Consider the following 19,941-nt stretch of genomic DNA (forward strand, 5'->3'; position numbering starts at 1 on the left):
CCCCACCCCCAGCCCCAGCCCCAGCCCCCACCACGCTGGCAACGCCTTTTTTGCGACACCAAAAGCATTTCTTTATTTAGCTTTGGATTATATTTGGATTTTAAAAAGCCGTATAAGTGCATATTTTAATCATCTGCTGTGAGCAGCCTTTACCAGGCAGCAGTTTGCAGCAGACATTTGTTTTCCCTAATCAGAGACACGGGCAATGGGCGCGCTCCAGCATTTATTTACTGGGCCACCACGTCGTGTACTGGAGCTAACACTGCTCTTTCAGTGCAACTGTGCGACTCTTACCACCAGTGGCCTCAAATTAAAATGAGTTAACATCCTATCCATAACGACAATGAGCAGACAAATAACCTCCTAACCCTGCACAGAGACTAAAGCGACGTTAATCCAGATGTTTTCTTAGAACGGTCTCGTCCCAACAGATCGCTCCGGACTATAGGGTCACAATAATGTCACCGTCCTATCAGGCAACAACTCCTGTTCTCTTGCATCACGCACACACTAGAGACTATAAGACAGGAAACCAGAGACCGAGCCAAAGCCCGATCATAAATCATACACTGCTGACTCTGGCATGCCACCAGATGAAGGAGGAATGTAATGAAAGTAACTCCTTTTTGCAGCAGAAATATTCAGCAGTTGCAGTGTTTAGCCTTTCAACCTGGAGGTGAAGTGTGATCATTCTTTGTGTGCCATCATTGAGCTAGCTAAATAGTTTTGTTACATATTAATAGATAACAGGTCGATAGGCGTGGTGGAGGGACACGTCTGTCATCTAAAACATATTCTTTCTTCTTCAACAATAAGTTTGCATCAACACGGAGTAGACCAGTGGCACAATATTCCACAGTCTTTGTTAAGGATAAATTGTATTAACAGTTTTTCTTTAATTACACACAAGTGTAGGTGGAAAGTGAGCCTAATGCGTTAGCTGATCAGGTTTGGTGCACAGGCCGCTTATTAAAAAATAATAAAGGACGGAAAATGTTGATCTTCGAGGCTCCTTCTTGGTGCAAAAAGCTTCTGCTCCGGGCAAAATCATCCTAGACAATTTCTACTGAACTATTTCTTGGATTGAACGTTTAATATAAGTAGGCTACATTCCGTTCTGAGCAAAACAAACGTTGTTTTAACATGTTTTAGCCTAAAACTTATATTATATCAGCTAAAAATGTTTTACTTTCTGCAGAATGTAGCATTTTAACGAAACTAAAACGTTTCCAATGGTGAAATCCACCCCACTGCGCTTTTGCACTTGATATGACATTTTATGGTTGAGTAATAAAAAAAAAGAAATAAGAAGTAAAAACAAAATAGCAAGACAACAATCTCTTGTTTTCCTGCTATTACGCTCAGAGATGGGGAGAATTGCAGCAGTCGAAAGTCCTTTTTGTGAGAGGACAATTTACAACTTGGTAATAGAGCTTTTTATGCGCCTCCATCGCCTGTCATTGGATGGCACTGGTCATGTGTGAGAGGCAAACGTCTTCATGGCTCTTTTGCTGATTTCCCAGGCGAATATTTTCCCACTGCATTCTGCGCCTATGTCGTTCAAACCGATACGCCACTGTCTGCTTTCTTAAAAATTGCCACTCGTTCGTTTCATAAACGTGTGACCAGCACATATGTGCGACAGTGCGCTGCTCACTCCCCTGGATGACAAGAGGAGTGTTTCAACTTTCCCTATGTCTGACCTGCTCAGAGCAGCTGCTCTTCGTAGCTTCATTAAAACGCACCGCATAAGTAAACGTCAAAGAATAAACATGGATTACCTGCTGGGTCCAGGTAAGTTTCTTGTGTGTGACAATGGCGTTTATTTAGGCTGGTGTGTCTGCATGTTTGACAGCTCGCTGTTTCATTAGGCATGTAAATTAGCTGCAGGGTAATGGCGCTCGGGTGATTTTTCACATGTTGCTACGGTGCATTGAAATAAATAATTTTCCTAGTGCACACGCAGAGAAAGTCGGTGATGCTGTTCGTAATGATAAGCATATTTTTGACTTCTACAAGGATCGAAGAAACATGTAACAACTAGTCAGCTATAGAAGTGTTTTAACGTATTTCTTGGAGCTGATTTCATGTCTGATGTCTTTTATTTCAAGATGACTTTGCACAAACAGCTTATGTTTGAATTCACTGATGATGTTGTCTGAGAGGTCCGAGCTGTATTTTTTGCAGTCATTTCTCCAGCTACTTACTGGCAAAGAGCTTCGTGTGCTAGACACTTAACATTCGTTTTGAATTAAGCCAGCATTTTGCACGTCAACAAGCCTTTTGGATTTACTCACTCGTCAGTGTGCAGCTTATATGGTTTGGCATTTCTTTAGCAAGCAGGGCGATCTGCAGTGATCTGATGAACCCAGTGTATTTTCCAAAACTGTTCACTGGCTGAAATACTGCATTACAATCGACTTACAATGTATGCGCTTTGCTGTTGGTCACATTTGCAAGCCTGGCAGAGGAAGTTCAGTTTTCATCGCTGTGTTCAGCTGCCTGGAGATGGGGCCAACTGAACAAAGACAGTATTTCACTGTAGGCTGACAGGCAGCTGCGAAAGTATTTACAGCTTTACTGCAATGCGGCAAAATGGACCCCGGGAGACAGGGGCGCAAGTAGAAGGCTGACAAAACTGAACAGGAGTAACCCTGTGTTGTTCAGTTTCACAATGCACATGGGTTACATCATTTCTGCACGTTTGTTTTATATATATATTTATATATAATCACATTGTCACAGACAGCCATGAATGCAAGCGGTTTCTCCAGTTCACTCTTGTTAAAACCCCCCAGAAGTGTAATCTCGTCCTGTAATTGACTTCTGAATTATTGTGTGGATGCAGCAAAGCTTTGTGAACAAATGTTTCTTCAGATCGAAAATCTGAAGGGCACATTAGCTAGCCTATAGTTTTCTATGTACTGAATTATAATGTTGTCTTCTGGTTTGATAAAAGGATTCGTTTGTTCATATTTCTATTAGCACAAACAACACGTCTAATTTACTGTAAGTGTTTAATAATGATCTGTCACATATAGGCCCAGGCCTTCACTGTCCACATGCTCATGTTCGCCTGAAATTTAGTTCCACTTTGAGTCTTCATATTTTGTCCCAGTCCAAATTACAAAGGCTGATTTTGTGTGATCTTGTTTTACGCTCACGTTTAAAAGAAATTAGTTTGAAAAAAATAATATGTTGAATCAACGCTTGTCAGTCAAATAAAAGGAAAAAAAAGCTAAAGGGTAGAATCTGCAATAAGCCCGTTGTGCATGTGAAATAAGCACGATTTCTTCAGCTTTTTATCTCAGATGTTGCCTAAAATAGTTAAGAGACTGTACAATGAACTCACCTCTTTGGACACATGGACAGTTCTTACAGTGGATAAGAGGGACGTTGTTAAAGTGCCAGCAGAAGGCGCTGTTGCCCAACAGTCCGTCTCTCGGCACCCAGTCACCCGCGCGTCACCGGAAGGCTCCTGAGCTCTCTGATTGGCTGACACGCTGGCCACGTGACCTGACTCATTTTTGAAAGTGGTTGTGGGGAATCTCGTACCGCTGTAGCAGCTGGGCGATAAATCAGAGTTTATTATCAGTTGAGATCAGCCATTATGATTGCGCATTGCTGCACAAACCCGCACAGCAAAAGGGCAAACAGTTGTTTAGCGTCATTAGTTAGGTTCTCACCATCAGCACAGTGGATACTGGGTTACCAGAGACCACTTCCCCTAATAATGTCAGTGACACAGCTGTTTCAGCCTTTCCCCACTGATTCCTGAAAGTCTAAACCGTGCGCCCAACATCCAGCTCATGATGCTGAGGATGTTACAGAGAGAAAGGAGAGCTGGTGGTGCAAATGTCAAAGTTTTTCGGCGCATAAAACTGCATCCAAGCCGTTAACACATAAAGATATGAACTAGCAACAGAACTATGTCAGCGCAGCTGCTTCTATCACACACAGGAGGCCATTCAGTGGTTTTATCCTCCAATCATTGCCAGGAAAAGATTTCTTTATGAGGACATGCGCGTAAAAAGTGACAAGCCTCTGATTTGATGCCCTCACATTTATTATACCTGCCCCTCAGTGGCAACCACCCAAACCTCAACATCATCAGGTCTCTTCAGGAAAGCAAAGGAGGGGCAAAAAAAAAAGGCTGTGCGCTGTGGGACTGGGCCGGAAGGATGAATGACATCAGTCTTACTGTGGCAAGTTCACTGGGGAGATCTGAGCACAGATCAGTCATGCATGTTTTGTGTTAACACTTCAGAGGTCAAATTCGAGGGCTATAACTAGATCTGCGCTTCAATCACATCACTTGAAAATGCCAGTGGGATTATTAATATTAATGTAGAGGCACTTATAAAAGTGTCAGACTTTGTTGTTTCCTCAAGGATTTTAAAAAGTTTAAAATCTGAAAATTACTGCAACACAAAAAATAATAATAAAAGTATTTTGTTATTTCGTCCCAGTGGCCTTCTGTCCTTCTGTTCCCGGTTCCACCATGACAGTTACAACCCCCACCCCCGCACACCCCACCCCGCTTCCTCATTTCTACCTTTACTTAGACACATTAGTGTGTTATCGAGTAAGTGCAACTTTGAGGATTATTTATGGTCCTGTGCGCGCTTATGAATGGCTGCGAGGAAACACGTGATGCCATTAAAGTTTGTTTTATGGCCTGGGACCTGACAAGCCAAAATATAATTCTCATTGTGTATTAGTAAGGCCGTCCAGATGGTTTGGAATAGAGCTTCAAATGGCACGGAAACCATACGGGGCAGACTTTCCCTCCAGCATGGATGACTTTGGTGCACGGTGTGCCATGCGTTGCTGCAGTCTCTGTGGTAAGCTGCATTTTTATCATTATGCTCGTTGTGTATGGGGCGTGTGATGTCACATGCGTGGTGCTCGGGCTGTTTCCTGCCTCTAAAAGCGACACCAGCTCAGCACAGGCAGCTCCTGGTGGGTGATGTGCTGCTGTGAGGGACCTGTGTTTGGTTTGGGTTTAAAGCTTTCTAAGACTCTGACGATTTTTTTTTAAATTTTATTCTAATTAATTTTATTTTGGATGGCGTTAAATTGTTGGTGTGACTGACTGCTAGTTGATTTAATTGATATTAATGGGCTTCTTCTTTACTTGGAGGCGGACAAATCAACCTGTTGTCAGCAGAATGGGCATTAATGTTCAATCTCAGATCGGCTGTTTTCTGTTGTTTTAATTTACTTAATTCACAATTCGTCTGTCTGACAAATATGAGCTTCGGTTTTAACTATACAGACATTTATAAACAAGAAAACAGCCCTAAAGTGAACAACAGCTCTCACATTCTGGGGCTGCACTGCAGGCCTGACCGCGTACTGCATGGGTTTAAATGTTTTATTTCAGCAGTCACTGTCAGAGATCCAGTTTAATGGTAGTTAAATAATATATAATGCAAAATGTTAAGCTTTTATTTTGTGTCATTGTCAGTCTACAACGCTCCATTACTTCGCCCAGTAAATTGATTAAACGGGCCTCGTATTTTCTGCTGCTTTCAGACACTGTAGATAAGGTTGTTGGATAGAAAAGGCTCCTCGAATGTAACAACCAAAGAGTAAAGTTGGCCGAGTTAGCCTTTCGTTTCACACAAGCTGCCAGAAAACGCTGACTTTATCTTTCTTTTGTCGTGAAACTCGGCTTTGACCCGTCTGAAGGAGCAGCAAGGCGAGGTGAAAGCCAGGTCAGGCTGTCTAACAAATATACAACTGTGAAGTGCAAGAACGGACTTTTATAGATTGCATTAACTATTCTGAAACTCTGGTTGCAACGAATAATTTGTGCTTTTGTTAGAATTTTAGTAGAGATTGCTAGAATAGAGCTGGTGACCTATATCTGCTTCATGTCTTTGTTTGAAAAAAAAAAACCCATAAAGCATCAAATCAACTTCCAGTCGCAACCAGTCACAATATTACAGTATATTAAATTTAACCACTCAGAATAATAACAAGTGATTAAAAAGTTCTTACATCCTTGTGGTTCACCTGTAGTGCAGCCCTTTTGGCAGGCTGAATCAGAACTTGTTTCAGGTTTTCATATTAATTTAAACTAAATCTTATAGTTGCACAAGGCCCCATGTGATGCTGTTATCATTTCTGGCACATAAAGTTTGTTTGAGAACAATGTTGGGATGAAATGCTTATTCCAAAACTAATTTATGTCTTTGAAAACATATTGCGCTGGTTTTGTATTTATATTTCTTTGGTTTCATCTGGAAAATAACAACCCAATAAAAATAATTTCCAGTTTTATTATACAAAGGATGCTTCAGAAGGCTGCGCAGTGGCCGCCGTGAACGTTTAGTTATGGCTGGGGGAATTTTTCGCCCCTTTTGGTGTACCGCCAGCCGGAGTAAAAATAATTGAACTTTTTGATAAGTTAGTAAATGATTTAGTTTGACCCTCGTGGCCCCTCACCTCATCTTTTGGCCAGCCGTGATAAGCACCCCCATATTAGCCTCCATGACGCGTCAGTAGGCTCGAGTCCTTATTTGCCAGAGTGTTTTCCTTGGCTCTGAGCTGAAACTGATTTATATTATTTTGAGAAGCAGTTTTTTTTTCTGCTGTGAACCTGGACTAAGATGAGGAGGGTGGAGAAGACACTGCACAGAAACTTAGGATGACCTGGGTTATAGCTGATCTTTTTGTTTCAGTGTACTCGTCCCAGCTGAGTCTGTCAGGAATGCTCTGGGCATGTAGCCTGTAGCCCTGTAGGTTGACAAGCTACAACACAAAGATAAAGAAAAATCATAAAAAGCCTAAATGCAGTATGGAAAGCACCAAAACGAAAGGAAAGACTGAATGAACACAGAACTAAATAAGACACCGACTTCGTCAGTGCGTATTTTACCACATCTGGCTGTGAGATGTGCTTCTTGTTGCGGTGATGTCCTCTCATCCTGACTGTGACTGTACATTTTCTGTGGCTAAGTGCTCTACAACTAAAGTGCTGTGGGGCTAAAAGTGGCCAGTGTCGCTTCCCGTCGTCTATATATACCCTGTAGAACCGAATTTGTGTGATAAAACCACAGTCACAGATTCGATTCTAGGGGAGTATATGGTCGATGAAAAAACTTCGATTTACTGACTCGCAGCGGGCCTTCGGTGTGTGATGGGAGTAAATGTGACAACGCCACACACTTCAGAAGTGGTGCTCTGGGCGTGTTGAAACTCTATAGGCTTCCAGGAAATCTGATGCACAGTGTTTAGCCTGCAAATAAACAGAATTAGGAAGGAAGCGTTCTGTTTAGCCCACTATATTGGAATGAAATGGATTTACTTTTTTATAAAATCAAAGCCTCGGCACACTGCAGCTGAAGCTTTTCCCCCCCCTGTGCCTCTACAATATTGATTCCCAGAGGCGACTGGTGATGCTGCTGTTCGCCAACAGGCTCCTGAGCCAGTTTTTTTTTTCTCCAAAGGGATGGGAGCAGATGAAGTGATGAGATTCGTGTAACTTTTGGATGACCTCTGCTTGACAAAGACTGTCTCCATCAATTGTCCTCAGTCATTATTCGCTGCTTTTATGCCAAGGGGCTTTTTGTATCTTTTGTTGGTTTCTCTGTTGAACACCATGCCTTCAAGTTAGACATTAAAAACTGAAGCATTTTTTAGACGTGTTTGGATGAAACAAGTCAGTGCCACCCTGTGGGTTTATTTCGAGTTTGCTTCTTGATTCTAAAGTTAAATATTTAAGCAAGGTGTTTGAACTGTGTGCACTTTTTATTTATTTATTTATTTATTACATTTCCAACATGGCCTTTTTTTTAACACACTAAAGTTTCAGTCAGGTTTTTGGTTTTTTTCCCACCAGGGACTAATTTGGGTGTATCTTAAGTTGGATAAAAATCGCCGTTAGTTGTATGTTTACCCGTTTTTGGACCAGCATCACCTCTATTGGCCGATCTGGTCACATGGTTCGCTAACTTTATTCAGTTGACACCAAGTAGGAGGGCTTTACGGAGGGAGGAAAAAAAGACAACTCGAGAAAAATTTTATTTTCTACCTTCAGAAATTAATGGCCATGAGTTCGTATATGGTGAACTCTAAGTATGTGGATCCCAAATTTCCTCCCTGCGAGGAATATTCACAAAATAACTATATACCTGAGCAGGGCTCGGACTACTACAGTCCATCGCAGGACACAGACTTTCAGCATCCAGGGATCTACCCACAGTCAAACTACACGGAGCAGCCCTTCAGCTGCAACACTGTGCAGGACTCCACAGTGCAGCCACGGGGTCATGTGCACGACAGACCCAGCCACCCGAGCCCTTTTAGCGCACAGACTGAGCAGGGGCCCCCGGTCCAAGCGGCCGGAGCCCGGACTTTTGGACAGCAGCAAAACACAAAGAGCCAAAATGGGATACAAGCCAAGCAGCCTGCAGTAGTTTACCCCTGGATGAAGAAAGTCCACGTAACTACTGGTAAGCTTTCCCCTCTTTCTCTTCTTCTTCCTCCTCTTCTCTTATGGACCAACTGAGAGCTGTAGTTTAGAAATCATTCAGTGTAATATTTATGGGAGTCTTCAAAGGCCTCGCCAATTACACAAGTCATAAATTTTTATAGCTCAGGAAACAGGCCAGTAGGTGTGCGCCTGAACGCTCCTGAAAACATATATTGACCGGTTGTAACGGTGCTAAAAAAAAAAAATCTGCAGCAAATCTACTTAAATTCTGTTAAAATCGTTCATTTTTCGCTGCTCTCGGTTCTGTGCCATTTTTTTTTTCTTGAAGTTTGAGCGCCCCGGGCAGAAAGCTTGTTGTATTGTTTTTGCCTGCACGGTGCACTGGCCACATTTGGTGACTTCTTTCTCTGGCTGTTGTTGTTGTTTTCTTTGTCAACAGTGAACCCGGATTACACGGGATCTGAGCCCAAACGGTCCAGAACAGCTTACACCCGGCAGCAGGTTTTGGAGCTCGAAAAGGAGTTTCATTTTAACAGGTATCTGACCAGGCGGCGGCGGATTGAGATTGCGCACACCCTTTGTCTCTCCGAAAGGCAGATCAAAATTTGGTTTCAAAACAGACGGATGAAATGGAAGAAAGATCACAAACTCCCCAACACCAAGGGCAGATCTGCACCAGCCTCCAGCCATCTGCAGAGCAGTCAGAAGGACAACCAGACTGATATCACAGCATTATAAGAGGAAGGTGTCACATCTTCAGAAATTAACTGTAAATAAAGGACAAAGGTTGCATCTGACTGTTGCATGGACTAATGTCGTTTTTAGCCACTTTTTTATTTAAAGAATACGACCCCCAGCAGTGTTGACTCGAGACTGAGTCGTAAAATCAATCAGTCTTTATAACTGAGAGGTTTCCCTTCCTTGTTAATTTCTTCAAAGAGACACGAAACATCGAAACAAACTTTTTCCCACTCTCTCTTTTGTGTGTGTGTGTATGTGTGTGTGTGTGTGTGTGTGTGTGTTTGAGTGTGCGAGTTTGTTTTGTTTTTGTTTTTTTTATTCCGGGACGTTTCACCCCTGAGGACATTTATTAAGCAACCTCGGCTGCTTTCGTGGATCTTAAACAGGATTTTAAACTCTTCTCATGTGGATTCACGTTGGTTTAAAGATAGAAATATCTTTATCCAGAACAGGAAAGTCCCTCGTTCAAATTACACACACTCACACAAAGGTTACTTCAGTTTTTTGTCCCATTTAACTTCCCATTAAACGCACAATACGCATAAAAATACTTGAAGGAAACACAGAACATGCCAAACACGAGGTCAATTGCAAAATCCAGTTTCAGTTACACGTTTCTTTGTAACTTGTATGTTTTAACTTATTTTGTACAATAAAGCTTTGAAATCGTCTTAGCCTAAATATTATTCCACAAAGCAAGACATTCCTGTGTGCACACTATTCCGGGTGCCCTTATAAATCTCTCCTGACGTCTTTGTAAACAGTGTACATTTTCAGAGGCTCTTCTCAGGTCATTTGAAACTCCTTTATGAAAGATCGTTTGTTCCTGCATGGCATCAAAATGATACTGAATGTTTCTTATCGAAAATAATCAAATGCAGAATATTTAAGAATGTTTTATATGATTTTACGTAATTATTTATTTGTTTAAAAGCCTGTAAAATGTTTCCTATAGGACACCTACAGTTTGAGTTATTCGTTAAACATTTAATTACTCATCACTCTTCAATCATTAGCATGGCTTTATGCAAAGATTTAGTCTAAGTTTACGTGGGAATCTTATGGTTTTTTCATTTTACACCGAACTAACCGAAGAGGGGCTTTCACGTCACGTTTCAGGGCATATTTTTTGTTTTACACCGGCTTTGTCTTGAGACAAAAAACAAAACAAAGCCCAGAATCCCTTCCAGAACAAGGAGGTCTTCTTTCTGAAGTCTTCACGATGAGAGAGTTGAAAAGGTATTTTGAACCGAAGGTCGACAAAAGCAGCACTGGAAGGTTCATCCAGGGGACACGTTTCAGCCGCAAGGACTGACCCCAGCACCCCTGACCCGCCGGACAGGCAGCGGGTTCTCTCCCAGGCGCTATTCGCTTTGGTTTGGAGGGATTTGTCCAAAAGTGTTCGAAGTAGGAGTGAGTGTGTGAAGTCTGCAGTTTTACACGGTTAAAATAAATTGACATCAGGCGCAGCCTCCACAAGAATCTGATGTGTGCATTTGTCTCCTGCAGTCTTTTTTTTGGGTTTTATTTTTGTACATGCTTTCTACCTTGTATTGTGCTTTGAGATGTGAGAAGTATATTGGACAAAATAAAGATTTCTACTGATTATGCATTTAAATGAAAAAGACACTTCGTCGCTAGATTTGTATTTTCTTTCCCCTGACCCACGGAGGGGTTTTTACAAAACTCTGTGTGGTTGCTCACAACGGCCTTTTATTTTTATGTGGTGTTTAGTCTTAGGTGTGTTGCACAATTGGATCACTTTTGTTGGGAAATTAGTTTCCCCCTCTCTTGGTATCGAGCATGTGAAGCCATATGGGCCGATCGTCTCGTTTACAAAACATGCACAAATGCACCAAATGTGCGCTGCATGGGCAAATTCAGCCTCTTCTCCTGTCAAGTCTGAAACTGAAAATCATGCATTTGTTACTGCAACAGGATCAGTGGGGTTTATATGTAAAAAATGATAAAGAGTGGGGTTTTTACTCCGTGGTGCCTTCATTTTCAAAAAAAGGGGCGCGTTTCCTTTTTGTGGGGCTTCTCAAGGTGATTCTGTTCAATGAAAACCTTTGGATTTCTAGAAAACGTTGACTTTTCTGTTTAACCTCATCAGTCTTTATTGTAAAACAAAGTCAGATTATGTTTGCTGTCGGCTTTAGACTCAAACTTACAAAGAAAAACTTTGTCAGAGGAGGCAGTCCGGCTCCAAACCCAGACCATGCCACTTTCATCAGTGCTCAAATAGGATATAGGCTATGGGCAACTATCGTACTTAGGTTTCATTTTAAGTTCCCCTCACAAGTTCTGACTCCACTGGAGATGACCCCCCCACACACAAACCAACAGTGGAGAGACAATCTGCAGTGTTTTCATCCCCACTGACCACATGGGCCTGTAGGCGTGTACAGACACTCCCGTTGGTCTCTGTGTGAAATATAAGCGTGTGTCATATGGATTCTAATATTTTAAAATAACTAGCAAATGCTCTTTTTAAATGTATTATTTAGGAGCCATTTCATATAAAAACCAGAGCCCATGCATTAAAAGATGAGCTGAATATAAATATATCTGTATAGTTTTCTCCAGCTGTTTTCAGGTCAGAACAGCTTCCTCCAAGGTGCAGCGTGTAGCCACACTGACCTATATGTCTAAACAGCAATAAATGGGAGCCAAAGGCAGTGCCATTTTCAATGACACTGCACCCAGTGCAGGAATACAGCGTCGCTGCTCTCCATCCGGCCATATTTGATTTCCAGCTGTTTTCGCAGAAGCCTCTCCGAGCCAGACAACCCCTCTAAGATATATTAAAGTGCGCTGTCTGCATTCAGAGATATAATCCAGAGACTATACCACTCCGCTCTCTATTCTCGACCACGTGATTGTCTAAATAATTAATGCAGCACGTCCCCCTAGAAACACGGCGTCGTCATTAATCGCAAGGACTCTATCAGACTTGAAAACTGAAGAGATCCCCCAAGAAAATAATATCCGATACCCGGCACAACCGTAGCCCTGCACTTTAGCAACACATCCGAACCGATGGATGCTTGGGTAGGTAAATATTTCAGCATTTTTCATGTTACCCGAGCTGGTAAATGACGATATCAAATGTCGTGATATTTGATAAATTGCTCCCTTTGAAGTGTGCGCTCCGAGCAGGTTTGTATAGGCTGTGGCTGGTGGCTGCGTGCATGTCCTTTATATATGAATTATGCTGGAGACGGCGGGATTTGGAAGTTTGCTATTTACGCATAAATCTTGAAAAGGATTGATGGGATAAATCGTAAAAGCTAAAGGGCAGTGACATGGAGGCTATTTATGGGTGCTCGCACTGAATAACTGCTCTTTCGGACACATGGTTCATTGTGGCCCCTCCACAGGGCCCATTGAGTCTTTATTCAGTCTATTTCTTTCTTTTCTTTTCTTTTTTAATATCAATTTAGCTCAAATTTAAAAAAAATGAGCTGAATATTTCAACAGCACTGGAATTAAAAAGGGTTTAGTCTTGTTTGCTAAATATTAATGAGCGTATATTGATTCTTATTCCAGGTTTTCACTGTGAGTAAAATGATATATATGCACTTCCTTTTGGCTTTGTAGGGCTGTTTTATTGCTAGCGGGGATGATCTAATTTTGATTTCGTAGAAGTGTGAAAGTTTGGGCAGGCTGACAGTTCTGCCTCCTTGTAAATCATTCTCAGTAATTCCTGAAAGGGTGCGAGGCTGCTGGGGGGGCCAGGCGAAAACTGTAAATCTTTCACTTTTATTACCCTCTGAACATATGCTGCGAAGCTACCGGCATCCCTTCTTCTTTCCCAGCACAGACAGCAAACCGCTGAACGAGCCGACGCTCTCTGCGGCTCCATGGCTTCTTCATCCAGTCCATTCTGGGCTTTTGCAACGTGTTTAGCCTGTTTATTGCTTATTAAACCGTGCTATTGTGTTATTTTCTCCCCCGGTTGACATCGAAACACAGCACAGAAGAAGATATGGCTGTATCTCCGTTTGTGTTTCAGTAGTGTGTGAAGACAGACACAACAAACAAAAGACGACAGTGTGGTTTATTTGAATACAATGCAGCCTCAGTTGAATGGGGGGGGAAAAACTCATTTGTTTCATATATCATTTTAAAAAATGCACATCCCACATCATTGCACTTATTGGGGATCCATCGACGGATGGCACTACAGCCTTTGTTATTCTACACTATTACACCAAATAGTCGACTGTGCTGCGTCCTCGGTTCCCCTATTGCTACAGGTTTTATTGTGAAATGTCGGGTCATTTCTGTGTGTGGAGAAATGATGTGAAAGTCCCAAAAAAGCGTGGAATTTGTTTTTAGTTGCTCTGATATTTTCTAAACAAATATACACTGCGCTCTATTGTAACTAGTGCATGAGAATGTGCAAATAGCCAGACAGCAGCATATGTGCTGTTTGTGTTTAAATCCTGAAGTGCAGCTGAGATGTGAGGCTTGCAATTCACGATAAAATGAAAAGAAATAGGCGCTGGAACATTTTCACACAGTTGAGAAGAGGAAATAAACGCCACCCTTTGCCAAAATGGATTGGTGAGGTAAGGCTCAGTTGAAGAACAGGACAATCACGTGAACAAATATGCTTGTATCTTAAGGCAGCGCCTTTATTTGTCACCATAAAGCTTCCGAAACCCCCCCAAAAAATCTTAATGTTAGCTCCAAATCTTGTACAGGCCTGTCCGTTTCTGGATTCTTGTATATTTCAGTGGGTGATTGATTGCCAGGGATCTCTTTTTTTTCTGGAATAAGGATACCTTGTTCGCTTTTTATTGGTAGTTGAATGCGAGTCCTTCCATTCTTTCGGGAATACTGTCTCCACTGGTGTATGGAAATGTCTGAAAAACAGCAAGATCAGGTTTAGGACAGCACTGTCTACAGACAAAAGGTGAAGGATTTATTCCGGTGACTGCGTGGAAAGGAAGTGAGACTGAGAGGGGAAGCTAGTTTATGATGAATTGATTCACAGGTAAGAAACTGCAAAGCACAAAGCAACCTTTAACCACGGGTTAATATAATGCAAGGAAATAGATATGATTTATTCCATTCAAGGAGGTGATGCTTGTTAATGTCGCCCTCGACCGTGCGCAGTCCACGGATGCCTCTTCAAAACTAGATTCCTTTTTCTAACATTATCGACAGACTGAGTCTGAGCTGCTCTTTTCAGCTGATTTCACGTTTCCGATGAAAAGCGGCTCAGAGGAAGAAGTGGGAGAGAGTAACTTTTCTTTTTGACTCTCGGATCGTAAATCACATTAATTTGTTGTCTTATCGTCACAGTGGCGTTTGCGGTGATTTATGTGGTTTCGGCTATATGGCTTTGTTAACCTGCAAAGGTATATTATACATGAATTCATGCTGGATGTTTTAAAGGAGAACCGGGGCACATAGCCAACAAGGACAAAGGCAAATACTTGTATGTTCTTACTATTTGGATACATCACTGAGTCAGCTGTGTTTGGTTCATTGCAGCTAATGGGAATATTTTTCTTGGTGTTGTCTATATAAGAATTAACAGAAGGCCTGAGTCGCAAAAACAATAAAAAGTTGTATTGACGTGATTATTGCCCATTTTGCTAATAGAGTAATTGTTTAGCAATGAATTAAGCTTTAATTTATGTAGGCCTGCACTACGTCTTTATACATTTATCTACTTGTGACTGTGCGTCTTTTACAATTCAGCCTTTGCTGCTGAATTTCTACCGAGGTCAGTGAAACCCGCAAAACATTTTGGTGCCAAAAGGGATTTATCATTTTGTAAGCAGCCCCGTATTTTCCCCCCACCAGACAACATCAGACTTTGCATTTTATCACCTCAACAGCGAGAAGAAGTCCAGCGCTGTGTTTGTTATAGCCTAATAGCTGCCATTATGTGTCGGATGTTTCCAACATTGCCCAACAATAACAACACGCCTCTGAAGGCTGTTTAGCTTGAAATATTAGTAGAATCCAAAGGGGTAACCAGGACAAACGACTAACTGAGATAATAACACTCCACATTGAGTCCGAGCCATTGTGTGAACCAAACTTACCGTAACAACGCGTAGGCGAAAAACACTGTGGTTTGAAAAGAGGAGCTTGTCTGCTACTAGTAACCCAGTGTGCTCCGAGGCACTGGAGGCGCAGATCATCGACCGGCTTTAACAAATATTCCACAATGAGGGGATCTTAAATCTCCACCATAATATTTGAAAGTAATTATCAGAAGAACAGAGGCGGGTTTCGCCCTCACTGATATAATGAAGTGAACATTTCTGAGCTTTCATTTCCACTTTCTTGCCGTCGCTCCAGTATCTTCTCCTCTGGTTCTGTCACCGCTGAAAAGCTGCTTTGAATTTAGTGGAGACTTGCGTCTGTACTTGAAGCCACACTGCTCGTTGTTCATTAAACTTTGGCTTAATGCTGAATGACCCGAAGGTCACCTAAAAAGCTTATGACTGCTAAATATTTGGCCTGGGTCTTTGTATGAAAGTGCATGTGTAAGCCTTTTCACTATTAAGTAAATGAAAGCAGTAACTTAAAAAAAAAATTGCATGTGTGTTCTTTGCAGCGAGAAGAAATAATTTGAATTAGAAATTTTTACTTGAACTTTTATAATTAAATTACAATAGTTTCTGAATATTTTTAAGGTGTGAAGATCATTGGGGCTGAAGTTAATATTTATTTTGTGTGCTTCCAATGAAAGGCCCGCGCTTTGCTGCCATTTACAAGAAACAAATCTCTAATAAGAAGATATTTTTGTGTCGTTTTGTTTCCCTCCCAGGTCAAAGTGAGAGCAGTGATGAAGGCGTGAGGGACAGAAAACAGATCTGCGCACATTTGGGTGAGTAATATTTCCTGAACGAAGGGAGTGAACTGCTAAGGAGGTGAAAGGCTGATTTGTTATTAGGCTGCACATTAACGCTTACTGTGTTTCACAAGAGACTTAAATGACGAAAACAAACGTGAGGGATGACTTTAACTGAGCCTGCATGTGTAATTATTTACGCAGACCAGAGTCCGTTTGCAACAGTTCTGCACGAACCAAGCGTAGGCCAATGAACTCAACACAACTTCTTGTTTGTTACTACAAAGATAAATAGAAACCAGCTGGTTAATACGTTTATGCAGTCTTTACACATTCTTCTCAAAGATAGCTGTAATACATGCAAGTATTAAAATGAGGAAGAATTTCACCACTCCATCCCAGGATTTCCACATTTTAATCAGGTTTGCGCCACCGCCAATATTTCCTACCTGTTTTTTAACTCTGTCCAGTCTTTAAGCTGCGGCGTTTGGCTGCAAGCTCACGCTCACGCTCACTCAGAATGGAGGCATCATTTAGAAATGGAGCCTCTTTATGGGAGAAGACGCCGAGTATGAAATTCTTTCCCTTGCCTTCCTCCTACGCTTTGTTTTACACTTCTGAGGGCTGCGAGTCTTCAGGAGTGTTTTGCTTTTCATTCCTCTCTGAGGCCGTTTACAACCATAACATTTGCGGTCATAAATTTTGCCGCGGTCCACAGTGACAGGTGCAATTGTTATGCACGGCGCAGACTGCACCTCCTCAAGCCACCAACATACAGTACAGGGCCCTTTGATTTTTGGGTTTTGGCTTAATAAGAAATGCTGGCGCGTGTTTCTCAGTTAAATCTATAAAAACAAGTGTAGCTGATCTCAGTAATATCAACTAGAATATTTTTTTTATCTGAATCAGGTATATTATAGGTAACTTTTGAATAAATGAGACAGGACAAGGAAACCGAGCAGTTAGTCAAAATATTTGGTTTGAGGCTAATGAAATATCACATTTAACTGCCACCACAGCCCCAACCCCCACCCACCCATCTCCCTTTCATACACACAAACACACATCCACCACCTTCAGCAATTTTATATTAACATCAATAACAAGCAATGGTGAGGTTTAGCACTTCTTCTTGTGTGCGTAAACATCCACTGCAGGTTGCGGTTGCCCGGCCTTGGTGGGCTATATTTCTGCTACAGGGAACAATGCATGACAGGCTTTGTCAGGCCGTGTGATTAGTGAAAAGGGTATTGTGTGTATATGTGTGTCAAATGCTGATTCAGCTTATTTCTGCGGGAGTCTTAAGCCTCCCAGAGGGTCTTTTTTAGAGCAAGTTAAACTTTAACTGTTTTGTGCCAGAAATGAGTCACACGTAGGGTTCGAACCACTGCTGCATGGGAGATGATGTCTCACTGTTACAGACAGTGGAGAGACACTCGGTCATTTCTTAATTTAATATCTGTAGCCTATAGCGACCTGGGTCTGGGTCAAGTAAACTGACTCTTAGTTGACTGTGAGCTGGTTTATTTAAGCCCTTGTGGAGTGATGTTAGGTGTAGCTATAATGACTAAAGGCCTTATTCATGTGTGTCCAGATGAGTCTCATATATTTTCTTTTTATAGGTCACAGACTGGAGCGACGGTGGGAAACACCAATCACGTGAATAACAAACACCCATGCCATTGGATAGAGTCGCACTGGTTTGTTGGCTTTGAATCCACAAAATGCAGAAAGCAACATATTACGATAACTCTGGACTTTTTGGAGGCTACACCTACCCCAAACCAGACTCTTACAACTACGGACCCGCACATCATTCCTACCCTACTCCTAACATTGAGAATGACTACCAGGGCTCTGTGTGTCCCATCCAGACCTCTGCTGTCCGGCCCCCAACTCTCAAGGACAGTGACCTGAATGGAGACTGCATGCGGCAAAGCAGCAGCCAAAGCAACAGCAGCAGCAGCCAGGCCACGAGCATTGTGGAGCAGCAGGCACCTCCACTGTCTGCATCATCTCCCGGCTCCAACAGCTCTACATCACAGAAGAAGAAATCTCCATCCGGCAGCGCGTCAAACGCCGCAACACCAGCTCTCACAAAGCAGATATTCCCCTGGATGAAAGAGACCCGGCAAAACTCGAAGCAGAAGAGCAACAACTGCACCACCGCAGGTACAGATTATGATGGAGCAGTGTGTGTAGGGTGTGTGGGGGGCGGGGAGGAGGGGAGGAGGGGTGAACTGGGCCTTTGCTGTGTTTACACTTTATGAAGTAGTACTGTAGGATTAATATGGCTCATAAGACACTAAGATGCATATTCGTTCATTTACAGGTGGCGAGGTGAGTGATGAGAAGAGTCCACCGGGTCCAGCCTCCAAACGGGTCAGAACTGCTTACACCAGCGCACAGCTTGTGGAGCTGGAGAAGGAGTTTCACTTTAACCGCTATCTGTGTCGCCCTCGGAGAGTGGAAATGGCAAATCTGTTGAATCTCACCGAGCGCCAAATAAAGATCTGGTTTCAAAACAGGAGGATGAAATACAAAAAGGACCAGAAGTCTAAAGGGCTGGCGCACTCTCCCCTGGGACACTCTCCGGATAGAAGCCCGCCGCTGAGTGGCCCAAATCACATTGGATACTCTGGCCAGCTCCAAAACGTGAACAGCTTCAGCTATGACGCGCCCTCGCCCCCATCCCTCGCCAAACCCCAGCAAAACATGTACGGTTTGGCCGCGTACACGGCGCCCTTGGGTGGCTGCATCCCACAACAGAAGAGGTATCCGGGTTCCGAGTACGAACACCACGGCATGCAGAGCAACGGCAGCTTTGCCAACGCCAATTTGCAAGGCAGCCCCGTTTATGTGGGTGGGAATTTTGTTGATTCCATGCCAGCCTCGGGCCCCATGTTCAACCTCGGCCATCTTCCCCACCCATCATCCACCAGTGTGGACTACAGCTGTGCCGCTCAGATCCCAGGAAACCACCATCATGGACCCTGTGATCCCCATCCCACATACACAGACCTCACGTCTCATCAAGCGTCTCAGGGAAGGATTCAGGAAGCGCCTAAACTCACGCATTTGTAATGTGTTTTTTGTGCGTGTGTGTGCGCGCGCGAGTGTGTGTGTGCGCCGAAATTATGTTGCGCTCTTTTTATTACCTCACTAGTCTAATAAGTACACTCCAAGCGAGTCGTGTGTATTATTACAGTACTATTGATATTACTATTAATGCTATTGTGTAATTATTTTCTAAATAATACAGCTTTGTCCATTTCTCTTGAATATTTGGGGATGCGCAGAGACAGACTAGCCTGGTTGTCAGTTGTTCCTTTTTATGTTTTTTCCTTTCTTCTCAAGTGCAATGCGCAGTTTTTGGCTCAATATTTCACGCTGTTACTTGAAGGTAAGTCTTGTAGATCACAGAAGTAGAAGCCCATCTTTAGAGACAAGGACTTTTAGGGACATTTTTGTCTTGTTTGTCAGGATCTCATTTTCCTCACGGGCATCCTGTTTATTTATTTCTTTTTTTTATTATGTTGCATATTCTTTCGTGCTAGCATATAGCCTATTTATTATTTAATTCCTTTTCTATTGCACATTATTTATCATTTATATGCGAATATTTATAAGTGTGAACAATGTAAGATTGGACAGATCAGTGCACTTGGAAGTGTTGGCAAAACAGGGTTTGGAAAATGCTATGACTCGCCGTGTATTGTTGAAAAAGAGCATTTCTAAATGTAAATCTGAGAGAAATGGGGCACCTTATAGTGTAAAAACACCACTATATGTCCATGTTTAATCTTGTGTCAAATCTTAAGCAAAACGTAGACTATCGAAATATCAAATATTATACACACCAGCATGTCATTTTGTGTAGTCATTCCTATTTTTATTCGCCTTCCATTGTTATTTCATTCAGTTGGATATCCATAAA

The 19,941-nt window shown here is 42.3% G+C and overlaps 2 protein-coding genes across 2 annotated transcripts; both read left to right on the forward strand.

Moving 5' to 3' along the window:
* The first annotated feature begins 8,023 nt into the window (after window positions 1-8,023).
* hoxd4a (homeobox D4a) lies at window positions 8,024-9,747 on the forward strand. The gene is made up of 2 exons (XM_020596573.1): window positions 8,024-8,462; window positions 8,883-9,747. Exons 1-2 carry the CDS (start codon window positions 8,054-8,056, stop codon window positions 9,179-9,181), a joined length of 708 nt encoding a protein of 235 aa, XP_020452229.1. The 5' UTR covers window positions 8,024-8,053; the 3' UTR covers window positions 9,182-9,747.
* A 2,400-nt stretch (window positions 9,748-12,147) lies between these two features.
* hoxd3a (homeobox D3a) lies at window positions 12,148-19,184 on the forward strand. The gene is made up of 4 exons (XM_020596572.1): window positions 12,148-12,235; window positions 15,981-16,040; window positions 17,627-18,176; window positions 18,337-19,184. The coding sequence occupies exons 3-4, from the start codon at window positions 17,729-17,731 to the stop codon at window positions 19,086-19,088; spliced, it is 1,200 nt and encodes a 399-aa protein (XP_020452228.1). The 5' UTR covers window positions 12,148-12,235; window positions 15,981-16,040; window positions 17,627-17,728; the 3' UTR covers window positions 19,089-19,184.
* Window positions 19,185-19,941: the final 757 nt, after the last annotated feature.

Source organism: Monopterus albus, unplaced genomic scaffold (assembly GCF_001952655.1).
Source record: "Monopterus albus unplaced genomic scaffold, M_albus_1.0 scaffold30.1, whole genome shotgun sequence".
In the NCBI taxonomy this organism is placed as follows: domain Eukaryota; kingdom Metazoa; phylum Chordata; class Actinopteri; order Synbranchiformes; family Synbranchidae; genus Monopterus; species Monopterus albus.